Consider the following 13,989-nt stretch of genomic DNA (forward strand, 5'->3'; position numbering starts at 1 on the left):
TATATATATATTCCTTTTTGAAGATGGCCAAAATCATAATCTCCTTGGAATTTTCAAAAACAAGCTTACCGTAGTTGGAAGGGTGGCATTATAAAAATGATTATTACAAAAGTATGTAACCTGGCCATTAATACACATTTGTCAGTTAGTTAACTTTTCGCTGTGATGTCTGAAGTGTCAATTTGATCTTCACAGCGCCATTGCAAATGAAATAAATGACACGATAATTACTAGGCCAAATAGTACAGATCAGTTCTAGATACAATCTAAGAATAATTTAAATAAAATATTATTTAGAACAAATTTATATACAATCTGCCTTGAACCACCATATTGTTAAACAATTTTACCACACAACTACAACGTCACTGTCAAAAACCTATGGATGCTCATGGGTATTTCTTATATGATCGATCAAATGACTAGTAATTATGATACGACTTCATTCCAGTTGTGGACTGGCAAAGCTAATTCCAGTTAGCACATAAAAACCTGAATCAAGTGTCTCCAAGCAGCGTTGAATCAAGTGTCTCCAAGCAGCGTTTTATGCCTTCCCTTTTCATGACACAGAGTGCAATACTCGAATACTAGAAAACCGAGCAAATTCCAAGCAAGATAATTAGGCTCAGAGAAATCAACCTCTCCGTAACTTCTTTTTAAAAATCTTCGTTTTCTTCTGAGCTTGGCGTTTTCCTGTTAACTTCATCTTCTTTTGTGCATGCCACATTGGGTTAACGATTGCAGCTATCTTTTCTATTTTCTTTCTCTTGTCTCGTGTTGACTTCACATTCTGTCTCACTAAATTGTAAGCTTGTACAAAACTTTCAACCCCCATGATGTCTTTCATGTGACATAGAACATCATCTGCCAATAGCTTCAAGTCCCCTGTATAAAGGATTAAATAACCAAGAAATTAATGTAAGCTACTCAACCTCTTCAAAAAAAGCAAAGAGTTATCCAACCATCCTCATTAATACTACCATGTAAAAATCAAAAGTCTCATTTTCCTCACCAGAAATCACCTTCCCTGCAAAACCCTCTGTGATTTTATACAGTGGTAGCAATATTGTTGCTCCATGGCTTTGAATTCCTTCATGACCCATTTGCAAAGAAATGGCTTTATACCACTCAAATATGGACTTTGTCTGCAAACAGGTTAGTGTTAGGATCCAACGCCCAAGAAGTAAAATCTAAGAATCAAATGTCAATAAATGTCGTACATATGTATATATAACAGACTATATGTTGGAAAGTGCAATTGATCATACCTGTACATCCCGCACTTTAAGTGAAACCTTTCCCAACTTCTTGAAGATGGGTTCGAGTAGTGATATTTTGAGGTCCTGATTGAAATCTTCATTTACTTCAAAATTGGAAACATCTCCACATTGCCTACTAACCAAATAGGTGCAAACCTCTCTGCATGCTTTTGAACCAAGCAATGAAAATGCTTTCAAGATACGTGATTGATTGCTAGCATCAAGGGTGAAAAAGAAATCACTTAGATCAGTTTCCTGTCTGCTTTTCACAAAGGAATACAGTGCACAGGTTGCATATATAAGATTCTTCACAACTACATCACTCGTGCCTTCATCAAGAAGATCTGTATCAAGTTGGTGACAAAAGTAAGCAGCTAATAAGAGGAGTCTGCTAGGCTGCAAAAGCATTGCAGTTTTTCCGCTTGAAATGTTTGTCTGATTCCCTGTATTTATTTCAGATGCGGAAACAGAAAAGTATGTAGCTATAAGACGTCCACATGCATTTCGTAACCACATGTGTGGATGAACCAGAAGTGAACAAATTAAATCCCATATTTCCTGCACAAACAGTCGTTAAGAAAAACTAGGTGAACAAATTTCACTGTCTAAATAAAACAAATCTTGCAAACGTATTCAGAAAGATATAAAGGAATTCGATTCATTTTTAATTTTTTGCTATGCAACAGCACAAAGATTGAGAACCAAGATGTGAGTTTGATCTAATTAATCAAAACAGCAATGAAGGATGTGACCAAACAGGTTAAATATTGTGAAACTTTAGTTTTTCCTTCAATGTATATGGTCCAAGGAATCACTGTTAACAAAATACAGGGCAATCATGCTATTCAACGCAAATCTATGTTGCCAGGAAACGTGGGTGCGGGGACGGGGACGGGGACGGCATTTTTGGAAACAGGGTGCGTGGGTTCGTCGGGTAATATAATAATATTAAATTTTAATAATTATACTTTATAAATTATAAATTTAAAATTAATAATATATATGAAATTTGAATTTGTATATTTTTTCAACTTTAAACAAGAAAACTTTATTGATAATCATTTAAAGTTTAAACATACACATCATTGAACATTCAACATTGACATTGAAATTTCAAAATTTATCACCAAAAAACTGTTCTTTTGAATCTTTTCCGTGTAACCATGACACTATGACAGCTATGTGAGAGAGCTCAAGGCTACTACTAACACTGAAAATTCAAAATACATACTAGGATAAATGCTAGACTCAGTTATTTTGGTGAAACTTGGGACAGATTTTGTCACACACAGGCTTTAAAATAACTATGCAGCTTAGGTTCATTTGCAAGGATGCCTATCAATGAATCAGGTTGTGGTCGTACAGACCCTTCCTCCTACACAACCAAGGAGTGTTAGCATTTCTGCCTCCTGCTCTAATTTCAAGACAGCTTCTCTCCTTATTGAAATTGCTCATTCTGGCTGGAGCTTGAGCTTGTAACTTTGCTTTGAATGTTTAGTCTCCCCCATATAAAAACACAATTTTTTCATAGGAGATTCTTCTCAACCTGATAGTGGTCTAGAATTTTCTTGATGTCTAATCATCCACCTGCCCCATGCATGGTGTGCTCTGTGGTAAAGCAATCCCAAAAACAGTGGCAGCCTTACCCTTCCACAAAACACGCTTATCAGTCTTTGTTTCCCAATAAAATGCACAGCAGCCATCTGATGGCTTGAGGGATAGTTTGTCTTTGAGTGCGAAGCTCTGCCTGAATATTAATTATCTAAACATAAAACATCTTCGCAGTTTTTAGAGATTACTTGGTGTACAAGTCTGTAGAGACCATATATGATTTAGGCATATTTTCCTAGTTTTAATCTTAACATGATGTTATCAGAATGTTGTGAGAAATTGGCAGATTTTGATACTTAATTTAGCCATTGTCTAAAATAGCCCTTGCCATTTAACAGCATCAGCTGATTACAGCTTATGGCTTATGGCTGGTCTCAATCCTACTTTCTATTTGACCGAAAATGTTTGAACCTGTATGTGTGCATTTACAGTTTATAATTTGATGGTTATTTGGCTCGGGAATGAATGTTTCATTCCAAATTGATTTACAAGGATTCTTAAAAAACAAGACTTGTAAAAAACTTTAAAAACCGGGTGCGGGTACTCGTGCAACACAGGTTTTGATGGTAAGGACCGTGGAAGAATGTTTCATTCCAAATTGATTTACAAGAATTGATTTAGGGTTTTTTAGGTTTTGTTATAAGTTTTACCTTTGTTATAAGTTATTTCTTAAATTTCAATAAAAAAAAATTATTTGAAAATTAAATTTTTAATATAGTTTTTTTTATGAAGAACCCGAAGAACCCAAAGAACCCAACCCGAAGAACCCAAGAACCCAAGCACCCGAAGAACCCAAGAACCTATTAAAGGAAAAGAACCCAATTTGTTTTTTTGAAGAACCCGGTTCTTCTGGGTTCGTCTGGGAAGAACCTGTACACGAATCCGGTACTTGGGTGCGGGAACCTGGGACGGGTTCGAGAACCCCACCCCCGGGTGCGGGTACCCGTGCAACACAGACGCAAATTCAAAAAGGGCCTTTTGAGGAACAGGTTTCAAAAATTGACTTCCTATTCATGCACTCTGCATCAAATTATTTTGTTTATACTTGAATCCTTGAAAGTTTCCTCTGATTATGAATAACTGGGAGCGATAATATTGTTACCAGAAATTGTGTTCGTAAAATATTACTACTAGCAATCAAGGTAGTCTCTACAAGCGGGTAGCACTAGGAGTCCCAGTGCTACAAGAGAACGTTCCTAGAAGTCTCACTCCTGCTCTAGAAGAGAACTGGTGACATGCAGTATGTGTGCCCTTGGGAGTGCACTCTTGAGAAATTCAGAATGGGATCATTTTTGGGAGCACATACCTGACCTGTGGATTTGCAGTCCCCAAAGAATTTTAGGAGCATGCTCCCTGAAGTGCTCCAAGGAACTATCATGCAATTTGTGCAATCCGAGGTGCACTCACGAGACTGCTCTTAGGATTTGTATAAAGAAATCAGTTTAAAGTTTTCTTTCGAATGTTGGGTCCTAAGGGAAGGCCCTGATAGGTCCCTCACCCTCAAGGAAGAGGGTTAGACACCCTGAAACACCTACAACTTCATCCACAATGTAAAGAAATGGGTTGAATGTAGATCAACAGATAGCTTGGTTCATGTGCACTACAACTTATGAATTGGGATGACAATCCAAAGGATAATTTGGAAGGGTTGGAGGCCACTATTATTATTGGCTGATGATTGTGTTAAAATGCCAGACCCATCCCCTGGTACCAACAACATACCAGTAGCTTCAATTAATGTGTAAAGGCGAAACAATCAACAAGTATATTACCATCATAATCGCAGGGGATACTTACATGTTTTGGTAGGCCATCTGCAATTGATCGACATAGAGCAGCAATTGCTCATATTGCAGGATGCTACAACAGTATAATTTTTTTTTTCCTAATTTCATTTCTTTACTTGTTAGAGACTTCAATACAGTTCAACAATTCAGTTTCGATTTTGTAAATTAGGCACATGTCCTATTTGGCAAAGCATTATTCTATGCATGTTATAACTCTGACTCATGATGGCAACAGTAGCAAACAGACATTCAGCATGTTAATTGAATTAACATTTTAGGTGATCCCACTTTACAAACCAAGTTCCTTCCTTCATTCAAAAGAAATCAGTTGAAACCAGCCTGGCAATATGCTAGAGATCAAAAGTAAACATAATACATTAGTAACTAAGACTAATGAATGGCATGATATAATTAGCTTGAAAAGAAATTAATAAAAAATTCCAAAAAGACTAGTGCAGCATGCTAACATTTTGCTTAAGTTAAGCCATACCTCAATGTCTTTGTGCAAAGAAATCTCAGGAAACTGAAGCATTAATTTTTCCAACATTAAAAGTGAATAATATGCCTCTTTCCAGAAAGCTAACATGTCCTCCTCGCCAACTTCTGGTTTTCCATCTCCATCAGCAGTGAGTGCACATTTTAAGATGTGTATTACTCTAGGTTTTACATCTTCTATGTGTGCCTGAAAACTTGTCTTCATGACTTCAATCAAGAGACCTAACACCTGCATAATGATAAAAAACAAATGCGTCACCAATTAAAAGAAACCAAATTCCTTAAACAAAGCTGTTTCTGCTCTAGTAAACTACATATCAACATCCTTCTGTCAACTTGCTTTCAAAACCATATCTCAATCATTATGAGAACATGGAAGACTGGTTTCCTGACATTATTAGTTTTAGAGAATAGAGAGCCACTACACCTGCGCCGCTGGACGCCATAGCTGCTGCTTCTCACTCGTATACCAAGAAAGACTGAATACTAGCATCCTTTGCAATGGTCGCTGACTTACACGTCTGATCAAAACTTTCAAAACTGTTCCTACCATAGCTCGAACTTGATTGTCACTATCATTAACCAGGCAAGTCACCAGAGGTAGGAAAAATGTCTCTGCTTGCTCATCTACCACATTACTTGGAAATTTCAAAATAATCACATGCAACATCTCCAGTACAGCTTCCCTGCCACTTGTATGTTCATAGCTGCAACAAACGCAGTTAAAAGAAGAAAATTTATATTCAGCACACATAACAATAAACTGGATGATTGGTAATAAATTAATGACTCCTTACCTAAGGTTTGCAACTAAGAAATCCAAGTGTTGTTGCAGTCGCTTGGCACCAAGAGGGTAGTCAAGAAGAAACTGTAAAATAAGTTGACTACATTGCTGGCGAATCAGAAGAGCTTGACTAGTTACCATCAAGCGTGCTACTCTAGTGACCAAATCAAACAGATCTGGAACCAGCAGCTTCCGCCTAACAATTGCCTTCAAAAGTGATAGTGCAATGGTAGTTGAGATACTCTCTAAATCGATAAAGAGTGGGCATTGGAGAAGCATCTTTAATTGATCATTTGAGATGGTTGTATTTGCATGTCTCAAAAGCATAACAAGTAAATTAACAGAAGACTGCATTAAGGGACTGTCACTCTTTCCTGATCTAAGGACCATATTAAAAACTGAGAAGGTAATATTGCTACTGTGAATATCAATAGATGGAAGGGGAAGTCTCAATAGACAAGCCAGACATTTCACAGAATGTGATATAACTCCTTCATACTTAGATTTCAGACAGTGCCCCAGTAGTTCTATAAAAGGATCTAACATCACTATTAAATATTGATCACTCTTATCTACTTTGAGTTTTTTCAGATAGTTCTCAAGAAGTCTCAGTGCAAACACTGAAATTAGATACCTATTGGGTGTATCTAGCTTATCATCTGCAGGTCCCTCCATTGAATTTTTATATGAGCCCGATGATATTGAAGATGCTAGGCCAGGTTTAATAAACAAAGCAGTCTTCCTACCCATCTTTTCTTCCCCAATACCATCCTCAATCAATCCGTATACAAAAACAAACAAATCTGTCTGACTTAGTGATGCATTAGCCTGAAGACCGGTTGCTAAATAGCGTAGCATGGACTCAATCTTAACTTTTTCTTTTGGTGTAAGTGTTCTATGAAGATTGTGTCTAACAGGTACCAGCAATGTACTAGCATGTGCAGAGAAAGTAATACTACGAGCAATTAACTGCAAACTTTCAAAAGATTTGGTACTCCTTGTCTCCTTCATTTTGAAGGCAATTTTTTCAACTTCCTTTTCTTCAGCAACCTCTCCCATAATATCATTTTCTGCAACTTCTAGAAGCTGTTGCACACAATAATCAATATCTCCAATGTCCAGGGAAGATGAAACTTTCAATAGGATGAAATTGACTGTATAGCCTAAAACATGCAATTCATATCCCCTTGTTAATGTTGTCTGTAGTGTTTTTACAATGAACTGCAAATACTGCGGTCCTAATTCCTTGGCACATGCAGCTAAGCAAGCCCTCGCCTCATCTCTTACAGAATGAGGGCGACTCTTCAGTAGATTTGCAATTTGCTGTATAATACGAGGAAGCTCTGACTCCATTGTTTCCAAAGGCATAAGTTTCAATAACTTCACTGCAACACGACTAACTGAAATATTAACCACATTTGAGGGAGATATCATCAACTTATTTATCTCAGGTAGAACACACTTTTGCAGACGTTCTTGTATTTCAGGGGAAAGAATATTTTTGTTCTCACCATTCCTCCTCAACCCCATATCTGGCTTATCAAATGCTGTTTCACCAATCTCTATTTGATGATCATGTTTTTCTGGTTCTACAGTTGAGGGCATTCCATCAATAAAATGAAACTTATCTAATATAGAGCAAATCAGCCGTATAAGTATATTTCTATTATCTTCCTTGGAAGCCATCATTCGAAATGCTCTCATCAATAAACTGAAGTAAGAGTGCCATCTTATGTGACCAGCAATACAAGCAAGGGTTTCTATGCAAGAATTCACAACATTTCCCTCCCTGTCAACTTTGGCCTCAAACAACAAACTGAAAAAGAGTGGCACAAATATTTGCATGAGATTTCCCTGCATAACATTCCATATACACTAGAAATGTCAATACATTGCAGCAGGGTATGATCAGAAAAGGATAGAGCAAAGACTAACAATATCTCACTCCAATGTCACCCACAGATATAAACATATAAATGCATACTGACTCAAACATTATATCTTACCTCAGATAGATTTCCAGCATCCAGGATATTTCTAAACCGAGTCATTGCTCTTGATCTCCTATGGTTCTGCATAAGTAAAGAAACTCCAGTCAACATCTAGACTAATTTCAGCACAAGGAAGAACTGGAAAGGAAAGGCATGCTATCGAACCTGAATGTGAAGAACGTTGTTGAAGAAGTCCACTTCTACATCCGTGCTGGAAAGAGGCTTGCATTCATTCAAAGTTGCAATACCAGAAAGGCTAAGTACCATTGAACGCAGTAAAGCCACCCATTCCTATAGATACATTTAACAATGTTAAATGGTGTGCTTACCTATAAAATATTTAATATGGTGACATACAAATTTACAATAAGTAATAAAAAAAATACCCTTTGGATGGAGGTCTCTGAACTCGTTATACCCTTCTTCACATGTGCAAGAAAAAATTTATAAATGACATGCTTAACAGAGACTTTAGACCAATTTCCACAGCAATCATTGATGCAAGAATCAAGCAGTCCTTGCTTCACTGTGTTTATATGATTAGGTTTCTTCTCACTTTTCAGGTCATCTTGAAAATCATCCTGCTGCATTACCTCTTCACTTTCTAATACAGAGGCGGAAAATTGAATAAAAGAAAGCAGACAACTGGAGGCACTATGCCTGAGTGAGAGGTCTTCTGATGACATGTCATACACACAATGTGAGAGAATAAGCAAGGTATATGGCTTGCCTATCTGGGAGAATAATTGAGGAGATATTTTCTCATAAGCAGCAAGCCTCTTATCATAATCAGATTCTCCAACTGTAGATACTGATATTGCATTTAAATCACCTACCAGTTTTGCCTGCAAGGAAGCATCAAGAATTCAGGTCAATGATTAATAACATACTTTGCCAATATAACCAATGAATTCACTGTAAACTAACATCACGGGACATTAAACAATATCAAACTCTGGTTCAACAAAACCAAACAAGAACGGCTAACTTACAGGCAAGGCCAAGGAAGAGTCAACTTTTGAAAGCCCTTTCAGGATATCACAAATAGCCACTCGAATATCCAATGGTGATGAAGTTAGCAATGAACTGAACATAGTTAGCATTTTAAGAACACTACTGTCACCCAGAGCTGGCAAAATCTCTTTCAGAACACATAGAATCTCTATAAAATGCTCTGCAAATCACATTAACTACAATATGTTAAAAAATGTCAATTATGGCACATTAATAAACATCAAATCTGAAATATAGCTGCAATCTCTGTAAATTACTTTTGCCCATGCCATTTACTCACCATTCTTGCTGACCTTTTTGACATCAAGGAATGGTAACAAACAATCAACAAATTGATTCACTACTTCTGAACGTGTTGCATATTTTCCCAACAATTTAAAAATTCTTAGTTCACGCTTCCCAGGACCTGTGATACGTTTCCTGATAATGAAAAACCAGAAGGTCAAAAGTTGACAATTTATATGGAATCTGACAGAAGACTGTTTCTGAGTAGTACATGCTATTTACACGTAACATAAAACTTCAGTGATAACATAATGAGAGATCAGAGAGGATGATTTTCTAATATTCTGGAAGCAAATTAAAGCCAGATCAGAATTTTAACCAAGAAATCACAAAATAAAGAAGAAAGCATGGGAAGAAGGCAAGGAAAGAAGACAAAGCAACAGAGAGGAAAAACAGTAGACAAAAAGTCCTACAGAAAAGTTGTAGATCATAGGCTTTATCAAATAGATGTTAGTACTAGCAACAAGCAAGTGAAGAACTTCACAGAATAGGAAGTCTTTCCTCGGGTCACTTAACTCTTTTGGGATACGAGAAACAACTTTGACAAATTTCTTCATCTCAAGGCAGCTCTAACCACTTAAGAACCTTGAAGTAAATATTTGAAGAATTTTGCAACACAAACTCAGCAATGCATACAACTTAAAGGAGACAGGATAATACAGAATATCAATTTAAAACATAAAACGTAGCAGAAAAAATAGACAGCGACAAAGGAATTCCAAATCCAACAAGTTACTACCTCTTGCTCTCCCGACGAAGTTGAACCAAATTCTGCATACTTGTGAAGAGTATATCAAGATGTGGTAAAAGAATTTCCTGCAGCAAAACATTCTCTTGATCTTCATCATTTCCATCCTCCAAATTCAGAAGGTTCTCAACGAAACTCAGAATAGCTGAAACCATCGCTTCGGACACACTTTTAACAGACAGAATCGACAGAATATTGGGGACAAGTGATTTCTCTCTCTGAAGAAATGAAGCAAGCTTTAAGCTTTTACTCATTTCCAGAAAACAAATAAACAATGAGCTAGGTGTTTTGTTGCTCCCACTTTCTTGTGTAAACTTCTCAACCAATGGTTTTACTGCTGTAAAAAATATATTCCAAAAATTTGAACCATAATCAATAGAATCATATTTATTCAGCACAATGGAAATAACCTTGAGACATAATGATCTCAAGTCTTTCATTCCACTAAGAAACAATGCTGGGTTCTTATCTTTCCCCCCATGCCTCATAGTGACACTTCTAATCTGAACCCCACTGGCAACTAACATGGGTGATGCCGATATATTCTCCAATTTCTGCACAGAAAAATCTGCAATGAGGAAGTTATCTGCCTCAGACATCTTCGAGTCCACTGAATAAGGTTGCTTTTGCTCCCCAGTTATGTCGGTATCACTTACCTTTTCTAACATTGCTACATTGGGCATCTCATAGTCAGCAGGAGTTTCAACCCCCTGTGTACTATTGTGATTGAAGATGGCATCCTTCTGATGTTCTAAACTTAATGCACAGGATTCTAATATACGAAGGACAAATGCTAATAATGGGAGAAGATAAGGCACCATTCTTGCTTCATCAAAGGTCTCCAAAACATCCTTCACTACATGCAAAAATCCTGATTTCTTTTTGTATGGCAAAGTAGCAACTCCTTCGATACTAATCAAATTAATGAAATCCATTGATGTGCCTTGTTCTATAGCAGCTTCCCAAGAATATTTTGATCCACAGATTGAGGTATGCTCATCAATAAATGCATTTTGAAGAGATTTCAAAAGCAAAATGAAAAAGGGAGCCAACTCATTCACTTCAAGCTGTGCCAAAAACCACAGAACTGCCTTCCTTTGGAGAACTCCTGCAGACTGGACAATAAAATAACATGATGAGCTTTGGTGAAGCCTTGAAAACAAAACGAATCATCTTTAATCCAAGATTCTATTCTAAAATAATTCATCAGATATTTGTCAAAGCAATAAGTTAAATGTATATTTGTTTAATTTAAAAGTATATACATACCTTCCTTGCAAGTTGCACGTAAAGATGCACAAAAAAAAATTAATGCAATTCATAGTACAATAAAAATTCCAAGGAAATTAAAAAATATGATCATATAAGCAAGCAGTCAGAAGTAAGTGTCATATTATTTAAAGCAGCCAATGTTATGCAAACAGAGGAAGTCAAAAACAAGTCTTGATCGGGGCATAAAAAATGAAAAGCTGGGACCTGCAACTGAGTTGCTATGTCACGTTAACAAAGTGCTATATTATTCTGTCTCTAAAGAACATGGAAAGATTGTGTGGACGATGGGGACATGGCTTGGAAATCACAAAATGGAATGCACCGCTGAATCCATGCACAAGGAGCTTAGCCATTAATTCTGACAGAAGAATTTCAAAAATCTGTGACTCTGTGGACAATAAACAGCTCTTCACAAACTCCACATTAACGTGCAAAAGTTGTCAAAGACTCTAGTTTGGTCCTTCAAGATGTGCACATTTTTCTTCAAGCAGCAGGGACAAGTAAGAAAATGTTCCTCGGACTGCCTTGATCCTTTTTTAAGCTGGTCTTTTATTAAAACAAAGTATTCACATACACAATAAGTGAATTTGTAGCTAATGCAAAATTAACACACTATGTTTTTCAGAAGGAAAAAAACACATATCTACCTTTCTTGAAGAGCCACCCTTAATCTTCTTGACCTTTGATATGAGTATCCGTATAATTATAGGAATCAATTTGTCCCTGTGACCCTCTTCAATCTGTTGACTCTCTTTAGACAGACTCCATGTCGTCACTTCTTCACGTGCAGTCTTCAGAGAAATTAACTTCTTCAGATGTTCCTCATATGAAAGCAAAAAACCATCCTTCCAATTCAACAAACATTCCAAAACTTTAAGCTGAATATCAGGATCACTTTGCTCTAGAAGCCTACAAAAGGTTCATTACATGAATTGTTAGATGAGTTCCACAACAGCAGACATAGGTGAGAATAATAAAAAATATTTCAAATACATCAGCGTTAGAAAAGATTGGCCCTACACACACTTCAAGTTTCAACCGAACTGTGTGTACTCCAATGGATTTAATCAAGGACACAATCAAATAAAGCAACCAATATATGCATTTCAATCCTACAACAAAACTGAATTGAAACCTTGAAATATAATGATGTCAAAATAATCTTTGTCACAGAGGAGAAAAACAAAAGTCAAGCACACAAAACTCAAAGAGTTTAGCTTTCTTAAATGATAGAACAAAATACGCATTTGAGATGTCAGGAAAGACACCCAGAATATAGACTAAACAGGCAAATGCTCTAAACCCACCTGTTAGTAAGGATTTCCTTAAGAAAATGACTTCTAAAACATGATCTGGGGTTTCTCATTTCTTTAATCAAAATTAGCCATTCCTTGATAATGTCTCTCTTCTCCTTCCCTTTACATTGGCTCTCGTCATAGATTTCAACACTGAAACATAGGACAATTTACAACTAAGTCATGTTTAGTAAACCCAACAGAACTGAGTACAATACGAAGTAAAAAACTGGAATGTTCAACCATACCTGGCACTATCCTGGTTAGAATAACCAAGAAATGTTAAAAAGAGAGGGATGAGTTGCTGGGATCGAGCCTCTGCAAGCCTTGGAACTTTTTGAGCAGTTCGTATCAGAAGACTCACAACAGTTCCCACTGTGGTACTTTCTGAATCTTCATTGAGGAAATATCTAAATTTACTATCCAGGTCTGCCATGAACAAAAAGAAAAAGATACGTTAATTTTCAACAATTATTTATCAAATGTGTCCAACTGTTTTATTGCATGTAGTCATGATTATCTTTAATGTTTGTTTAGTATGAAAATAATATAATTTGTTCAAGCTTGCATCCTTCAAAATTTGTTTAAAATAAAGGACATTGATGACGAGCATCTCAATCTAAGTTAACAAAAACTCCCAAAAATCACAACAACAGATTTCCCAAAGAATTGACCAACTGAATCTGATGACAGAGAGTGCACCACAACTCATAACTGTACCAGCAGAAGGGCACATGGGGTGAGTCTTGTTACCATTCAAACCAGCAGGGGACCTAAAGGGGTTCCTAAGAGGGCAACTGCTAGGTTAAGGGCAACGGTGGAGGCTTAACCCACTATCACCACGGCTAAGTCTCCCTGCTCTTTACGTAATTTCACCAATGGGAGGAGTCCCGGTTGTGTAGGGATCACTTGTAACGTATATGTCAATGGATAGGTGAGAAGTGACCCTGAAAACCCTTTCCAAAAGGATGGAGTAAAGAATGGAACTTGCTTGCTCTTTAAGCAAGGGAGTTGGTCCACCAAGGGTAAGGGGTGAGGATTGGAGGGTTGAGGGAGAAAGGATAGGCTTATAAACAAGATTCTCAATCCCTATAATCCTTGGGAAATGGTCCTTGATGAATAATCTTTATTGAGAAATGGGACCACAAGGGGCCAAATGGACCCAACCCAAGTTCGGGGATGGAACGTAGCAACCAATGATGTTCCTATCTCGGACAAGGTGAGGGGAAAGGACCAAACATCAATACTTTCTTGAAAAGGTTGAATTGATCCTATTTGTTGATTTTTGGTAGCATCGGATGTGCTCTAGCCTTGAAATTTGGAGGAGAGGCTAAGGCACATGAGATCTCCAAGACTCAGAAATCGTTTTGAGAATTTCCACCCCGATGAGGAGTTATTAAAATAACTAATATTTTTAATGGGCTGCTAAATCTAAACTTAGGAAAATA

The 13,989-nt window shown here is 36.9% G+C and overlaps 1 protein-coding gene across 1 annotated transcript in view; it reads right to left on the reverse strand.

The window, feature by feature from the left end:
* Nucleotides 1–267: 267 nt before the first annotated feature.
* Nucleotides 268–13,989, reverse strand: part of LOC149178100 (uncharacterized) — a 37,380-nt gene continuing 23,658 nt past the window's right edge. Inside the window, exons 2-16 of the mRNA XM_089421982.1 lie at nucleotides 12,790–12,970; nucleotides 12,554–12,694; nucleotides 11,894–12,155; nucleotides 9,966–11,089; nucleotides 9,222–9,361; nucleotides 8,920–9,101; nucleotides 8,314–8,772; nucleotides 8,093–8,218; nucleotides 7,943–8,008; nucleotides 5,950–7,790; nucleotides 5,580–5,859; nucleotides 5,148–5,381; nucleotides 1,269–1,817; nucleotides 1,013–1,145; nucleotides 268–885 (exon numbers count right to left, since the gene is read on the reverse strand). Coding sequence (XP_089278108.1) covers nucleotides 635–885; nucleotides 1,013–1,145; nucleotides 1,269–1,817; nucleotides 5,148–5,381; nucleotides 5,580–5,859; nucleotides 5,950–7,790; nucleotides 7,943–8,008; nucleotides 8,093–8,218; nucleotides 8,314–8,772; nucleotides 8,920–9,101; nucleotides 9,222–9,361; nucleotides 9,966–11,089; nucleotides 11,894–12,155; nucleotides 12,554–12,694; nucleotides 12,790–12,970 — 5,969 coding nt within the window. The 3' untranslated portion in view covers nucleotides 268–634. The remainder of the gene's footprint in view (nucleotides 886–1,012; nucleotides 1,146–1,268; nucleotides 1,818–5,147; nucleotides 5,382–5,579; nucleotides 5,860–5,949; nucleotides 7,791–7,942; nucleotides 8,009–8,092; nucleotides 8,219–8,313; nucleotides 8,773–8,919; nucleotides 9,102–9,221; nucleotides 9,362–9,965; nucleotides 11,090–11,893; nucleotides 12,156–12,553; nucleotides 12,695–12,789; nucleotides 12,971–13,989) is intronic.

Source organism: Pinus tabuliformis, chromosome 4_1, assembly GCF_031772625.1.
Source record: "Pinus tabuliformis cultivar Carrire ecotype Pingquan chromosome 4_1, CPIR1, whole genome shotgun sequence".
NCBI classification, from domain to species: domain Eukaryota; kingdom Viridiplantae; phylum Streptophyta; class Pinopsida; order Pinales; family Pinaceae; genus Pinus; species Pinus tabuliformis.